This window comes from Labeo rohita, chromosome 16, assembly GCF_022985175.1.
Source record: "Labeo rohita strain BAU-BD-2019 chromosome 16, IGBB_LRoh.1.0, whole genome shotgun sequence".
Classification (NCBI taxonomy): domain Eukaryota; kingdom Metazoa; phylum Chordata; class Actinopteri; order Cypriniformes; family Cyprinidae; genus Labeo; species Labeo rohita.
In genome coordinates, this window is record NC_066884.1 from 26,731,130 (window position 1) to 26,738,602 (window position 7,473).

Here is a 7,473-nt window from a genome sequence, read left to right on the forward strand (position 1 = left end):
TTGTGAGGTAATTTAATGTTTATTTAAAGCACCTAAAGATTGCTCACTCAAGATTAAAGGTTAACAGTGATCTTTACAGAAAAAAGGAAACCAGAAGATTGAAACTGCAGGGCAAAGGCCTTAAACACAAAACCTCAAAACCTAAACTGCCTGTTTACACTACTGCTATGAAAGTGACACTGACCTACAACAAAAGTGTTGATGTTCACAAAAAACGTGATTGTATAGGCCACATTCTACAACTAGTTTTGTGCAAATCTATAGATTTATACCTGCATGAACCACACTACGCCCTCAAAGATCACAGGATCCATCACAGTATAAGTGCGTAACCAGGGGTTAATAGTTCAGATAGTACATCTACACATCAAACAGCTCCTCTCGAGTAGGTTTTGTACCATCTTTCGTCACCTCCAATGTGTAATCACAGTTCAGATCACAGTAACAAAGAGAACAGAATGATGAACATCACAAATGAACTTTCAAACAACAGACTAAAAGATACAACAACATCTGATTAATAAACCACTTGTACAAACAGTTCACTACAGTAGAGCTCTAATACTCCAGTCACATTTCTACAGGTTAGTGTGTTGGGAAGAGCTTCACATTGGAGTGTGGATTCACACACTTTGAATATACGGTACGTCAAACAGTAAATGCCACAGTGTTTGTGTATGTTTAAAGCTGCCAGGAGGTACAGTAGTATCCACTGCTACATATTTTTTATCTCACTGCTCGTCTTCTCCATGCCAGGTCAACTTGTCCTCGTAAAAGCGGATTACCAACTCCGGCCACCTTTTACTGGCCTCTCCAGCTGACAGTAAAGCCACCTCATCTGTGTTTTTCCTTAGATGAAATTAAGAAATGATGATTATTCTTAATGGACAAATACAGCAAATTAAAAGCACGTAATCACCAGATGCAGTGGTGGATTATATATGCGTGTGTGTGGGTGTGTATGTATACACACACACACACACACACACACACAAAATACACATACATAATCTATCAACTAACCAGAATAAAATAATTTGTACTGAAAATCATATAATAATAAGCACTAATCACTAAAACTGAAATAAAAATAAATGAAAGCTAAATAGAAATATTTAAAATAAACCTCCAACATTACAAAAGCAAATAATAAAATTGCTAAAATTAAAATAAATTTTTTTGTCGTTTTTATTTGTCTAAAATAAATAAATTAAAGCTAAAAAAAAAGTATTTACAATAAACCTCCAAAATTACAAAAGCAAATAATAAAATTATTAAAATTAAAATATATAATAATTAATACATACTTTTAATAGTATATAAAAATACTAAAACAACAATAGTATCTGTAGTATCACTGACATTCTATTACGTTTATTTTATATATATTTTTTTATTAGTTTTTATTTTTGTATTTTCCATTTTCCATTTTATTTTAGTCAAAGTTTTTGTAATTTTGAGGGTTTTTTTTGTAATTTCTATTAGTTTTTGTTCGTCTAAAATAAATAAATTAAAGCTAAAAAAAAGTATTTAAAATAAACCTCCAAAATGACAAAAGTAAATAATAAAATTACTAAACTTAAAATAAATAATAATTAATTAACAGTACATAAAAATACTAAAACAACAACAGTATCAGTAGTACCACTGAGACTCTATTATATTTTTTAAATATTTTTTGAATTAGTTTATTTTTGTATTTTCCATTTTCAATTTTATTTTAGTCAGTTTCAGTAATTTTGTTGTGTGTTTTAGTCATTTTTATTAGTTTTTGTTTGTCTGAAATAAATTAATTAAAGCTAAATATAAGTATTTAAAATAAACCTCCAAAATTAAAAAAGCAAATAATATAATTACTAAAATTAAAATATAAAATAATTAATAAATACTATTAATAGTATATAAAAAATATTAAAACAACAATAGTATCAGTAAGTACCATTGAGATTCTATTATATATTTTTTTTATATATTTTGAATTAGTTTATTTTTGTATTTTCCATTTTCAATTTTTAGTCAAAGGTTTAGTAATTTTGTTGTGTGTTTCTATCGTTTTTATTAGTTTTTGTTTGTCTAAAATAAATAAATTAAAGTTAAGTAGAAATATTGAAAATAAACCTCCAAAATTACAAAAGCAAATAATACAATTATTAAAATTAAAATATATAATAATTAATATGTTTAATAGTACATAAAAATACTAAAACAACAATAATAGTATCAATAGTACCATTAAGATTCCATTATAGTTTTTTATTTTTTTAATTAGTTTTTTTTTTTTTTTCCATTTTCAATTTTATTTGAATTGTGTTGTGTGCTTTTTGTTATTTTTATTAGTTTTTGTTTGTAAATAGGTTTACGTATATAATTTTTGAATAATTTTCCATTTTTTTATTTTTATTTAATAATTATTTAGCTATTTTACATAAATGATAATGACAAATGTTGCTTTGGCAACCAGCTGAAATAGAGTTACATTTTCACATTTTATTTCAGTTGTTGCTTATTTGTGACCCTGGACCACAAAACCAGTCATAAGGGTCAATTTTTTGAAACTAAGATTTATACACCATCTAAAAGCTGAATAAATAAGCTTTCCATTAATGTATGGTTAGGATTGGACAATAGTTGGCCGAGATACAACTATTTGAAAATCTGAGGGTGAAAAATATTTCTCAAAATATTGAGAAAATCGCCTTTAAAGTTGTCCAAATTAAGTTCTTGGCAATTCATATTACTAATCAAAAGTTAAGTTTTGATATATTAGCGGTAGGAAATTTACAAAATATCTTCATGGAACATGATCTTTACTTAATAAACTAATGATTTTAGCATAACAGAAAAATAGATAATTTTGAACCATACAATGTATTGTTGGCTATTGCTACAAATATACCCATGCTACTTATGACTGTTTTTGTGGTCCAGGGTCACATTTTATTTCAAGTAGAGAAAATGTTTTAGTTAACTATAATAACCCTGATATTGTGGAAATTTCAGCAGCTGACAATGTGCTGCTATTTTTAACAATTGCTTGCAAAAAGTTGTTAAAAAAGTACACAGTTAACATTTGGTTGTGTAGTGATGATCTGATAAAAAAAGTAAAATTTGATGCACTGATTAGAGAATTTAATAATAAAAATGAGCATTACTACATTCAAAACACTGTAGCAAAACAAGAATCTCCACACATGATCCAGTGTAGAAACATTACCACTTGATGAGGAACATGAGCTCTCCTTGCTGGTCTGTGCATCCGATGATGCGCTCTGGTTCTGGGTTGCTGGACTGGCCTGCAGGGATCTCAGTGTTGTGATCATCAACCTCCTCATTACCCCTCTCAATGAGCTCCTCCTGAGGCTGCTGGTGAGCCTGCATGATTCCAGACACAGAACTAAACTATCATAAAGCCTGACAAGAGGTATAAATTATATATCACATAGCAAGAGCAATAAACCTGCAGTTTTTGGAGAGAATGTACAAGACTAAAACTCTGTACCATAGATGTTCAATCCTGCTCCTGGAGGACCAGCCTGCAGAGTTTAGCTCCACCTCTTCCAATGATCCTGAAGACCTTGATAAGCTTGTTTAGATGTTTTAAATAAGAGTTAAGCTCTGGGAAACTCTGTGGAAACTGGTCTTGCAGAAGCAGGATTGCATGTTTGTTTTTTTTATTTATTTTAAGATATTTCACATAAAAGATGTTTACACATAGTCCACAAGAGAAAATAATACTTGAATTTATAAAAATGACCCCATTCAAAAGTTTACATACACTTGATACCTAAAAGCTGTTTTTTATATTTTTTTTTTTATCTAGTGATAGTTGTTCAAGAGTACCTTGTTTGTCCTGAACAGTTAAACTCTTAGTTAAATCTTCAGGTCCCACAAATTCTTTGGTTTTTCAGCATTTTTATGTATTTGAACCCTTTCCAACAATGACTGTATGATTTTGAGATCCACCTTTTCACACTGAGGATATCTGAGGGACTCATATGCAACTATTACAAAAGGTTCAAAAGCTCACTGATGCTTCAGTAGGAAACACAATGCATTAAGAGCTGGGGGTGAAAACTTTTGGAATTTGAAGATCAGAGTAAATTTAACTTATTTTGTCTTCTGGGAAACATGTAAGTATCTTCTGTAGCTTCTGAAGGGCAGTACTATGTAAAAAATATATATAATATTTTGGCAAAATAAGAAAAATGTACACATCAAAAGTACACACACACCTCGGCTCTTAATGCACCGTTTTTTCTTCTAAAGCATTATTGAGTGAGTGTTTGAACCTTCTGTAATAGTTGCATATGTGTCCCTCAGTTGTCCTCAATGTGAAAAGATGGATCTTAAAATCATACAGTCATTGTTGGAATGGGTTCAAATACATAAAATTGCTGAAAAACCAAAGAATTTGTGGGAAGAGTTTTATAAACATTTTTATAAATTCAACTATTATTTACTCTTGTGGACTATTTGTAAACGTCTTTTATGTGAAATATCTTATCCAGGTCAGTACTTAAAGAATGAATGTGTAAATTTCTTTATTTAATTTTTTTAAAATCTATTGACAGCACTGAAAAACACTAACCGTATCGGCATCCATCTCACTTATCTCTTGTTTGGGCTGGACCTCAGGGTCTAGAGATTGACAGCCTTCTTGTTCGGTCTCTCCTGAGACAGTTAGGTTTCTGAGAAACTCCTCTATCAGCTCAGGACAGTCCAAGTTGTCCTCTGGCTCCCAGGTATTCTCTGCACTGCAGACAGTACGACAGACATGTCATTTGCTAGTACATGTTTATAATATAAATATCTGACACAGGCAACATTTGTTCCAGAAACTCACTCCGTGAAGCCTTTCCACTTTAGGTAGTATTCAACTTTTCCATTGTTGACTCTTCTGCGAATGATTTTTTCCACCGCAAACTCTTGGACAACCGTTGTCTCTTCTGCTTTCCTGTTTTTCACATTCTGCTTTTTCCTCATGTTTTCCTATAACCCTACATTTAGCAACATTTTCAAAAATACAGTAGTTCACAACATATTATGAAGCATTTATGTTATGTTTAGCAGACATATAAATATTAAAATAAGAAAATTCTACATAAAACGACTTTTTAAGGAAACTCGTCAGTGCGAGGTTTACAGTTGTTGATACTGTGGGCCTTTAGAGCAAAAACTCAGTGACGTTATACAAAACTTACATTGTACACAGAACAAACGTTCTACATCAACGTTCTACGTTTAAATTTTTTTAAATCACTTCCCCCTTGAAAAACGTATGTATTTGTTCGCTCTTAATGTATCAAGCGTGACATGAAGGAACACCAGAAATTCCTTAGATAAACAATAACAATACGTCGCTGCTTGTGAAGTCACTGCTTCTATGCATGACGTATCATTTCCCACGAACTAAACTTTCTCAGTCACAGACCGAGCAGACTAATATTATGAATGATTGTTACATCAAATGCTATTCTTTCTACGCCACTGATGTGAATTTGGTAAGTACGCGTTCCCACCTGCCGAAGCCTCCCACGCTATTCTTTATTCCCACTGCTGCTGATTAATACTCGTGCGAATGATCAGTCTGTACAAACAACGCGCTGCATCCACACGTTCAGTTCAGAAATCTAGCATCGCTTACTATGTAGCTTTCACGGCCATGGCTTTACTGTTGTGTTTACATAACTTTTCATGAATGAGTCAAATTAAACATGGCCGATTGGGAGAAGGGGAGGAAGTGGTTTCAAAGGGAAGAGGTCAGTTCAGGAAAGCCGGGGGAGGAATCCTTAAAGGCGCATCCCGAGAGCGAGACATGGCTGAATTTCTCCGCGCACACATACGGGTTTTTAGCGCAGGACGCGTTCAGATGCTTTATCCTTGGAATTGCTAGCAGCTAAAAATATATTTGGAATAATTTGCACTCATATTAACACCTTTGCTGGCAGTTTTTGTAAGTTACTTAAGAACGTCAGTTTCAGTCAGATTTATTGTGTACAGAAACTTCTTTAGCGTCTCGGTTTAGTGGAGATAATAGACAGGGAAAATATCTATACGTTGTGTTGATGTTACAAATGTAATATTGTCGAAGGACACTGGAGGGCGCATGCGCCACTTCTTTTGTGCATCTGCCGTACAAACCTAACAGCTCGAGTTCAGTGATCCAGGTTTATCGGTGTCAAATAATGGTAGACCCATTAAATAATGCTTAAACGAATTTTAGTTTCGGATTAAAAACGACCTTTAGGCTATTGTTATTATTATTATTATTATTATTATTATTATTATTATTATTATTATTATTGCTGTGATGATGATAATGATGATAATAATTTAAATTCTATTCACAGAAGCATATTTGCTTTTGTTTTTATGGTACATTATTATTGTTGTTGTTGTTGTTGATAAAAATAATGATTTATATTCTATGCACACAAGCATATTTTCTTTTGTTTTTATGGTACATTATTATTATTATTGTTGTTGTTGTTGTTGTTGTTGTTGATAATAATAATGATTTATATTCTATGCACAAAAGCATATTTTCTTTTGTTTTATGGTACATTATTATTTTTATTTGTATTATTGTTGTTGCTGTTTTATTGTTGTTATTATTCTTGTTGTTGTTGTTTTATTGTTGTTAAAATAATAATAATTCTGCACAAATGCATATTTCTCTGTTTTTATGGTACATTAATATTATCATTGTTGTTGTTTTATTGTTATTAATAATAATAATAATAATAATAATTTTCAATTCTATGCACAAAAGTACATTATTATTATTATCACTGTTATTAATAATAATAACAATAATAATAATTTCACTTCTATGCACAAAAAGCATATTTTCTAGTTTTTATGGTACATTATTATTCTTATTCTTATTAATGTTGTTGTTTTATAGTTGTTGTTGTTAATAATAATAATTTCAATTCTATGCACAAAAATATTTTTTCTTGTTTGTATGATACATTATTATTATTACTGTTGTTGTTGATAATAATAATAATAATAATAATAATAATTATTATTATTATTATTATTATTATTATATGCAAAAAAAGCATATTTTCTCTTTTATGGTACATTATTATTATTATTATTATTACTGTTGCTGTATTATTGTTGTTGTTGTTAATAATAATAATAATAATAATAATACTTTAAATTCTATGCACAGTGTCTTGTTTATGCTCTAATTAGTCTATAATTGCATTGTAGCCTAAATTTCCATACTTTCCATACTAGAATAGAATAGAATATTAGTATTAATGTGGGATCTTTAGACCCACGTTTTAAGGATGGTGGATAAACCAGTTCTTAGTATTTGTTTAGGTAGTTAGTTAATTGTTAGTTAGCTACTGTAGTTAGTTAGTTAACTAGTTTATTTGTTGTTTATTACCTGTTACAATATATATCATAGAAATATTTACGGCCGTTTATTGCGTTAAATGACGAAATATGCTTTCA

The 7,473-nt window shown here is 30.3% G+C and overlaps 1 protein-coding gene across 2 annotated transcripts; it reads right to left on the minus strand.

Annotated features, from left to right (window-relative positions):
• On the minus strand, positions 1-5,788 carry cbx3b (chromobox homolog 3b). 2 transcript variants are annotated; one of them, XM_051132291.1, is made up of 5 exons: positions 5,645-5,788; positions 4,844-4,997; positions 4,589-4,754; positions 3,215-3,372; positions 1-849 (listed from the first exon to the last, which is right to left on the minus strand). In XM_051132291.1, the coding sequence occupies exons 2-5, from the start codon at positions 4,981-4,983 to the stop codon at positions 732-734; spliced, it is 582 nt and encodes a 193-aa protein (XP_050988248.1). In that variant the 5' UTR covers positions 4,984-4,997; positions 5,645-5,788; the 3' UTR covers positions 1-731. The 2 variants fall into 2 exon arrangements, with proteins under 2 accessions (XP_050988248.1, XP_050988247.1); XM_051132290.1 differs by having other exon boundaries at positions 5,520-5,749.
• Positions 5,789-7,473: the final 1,685 nt, after the last annotated feature.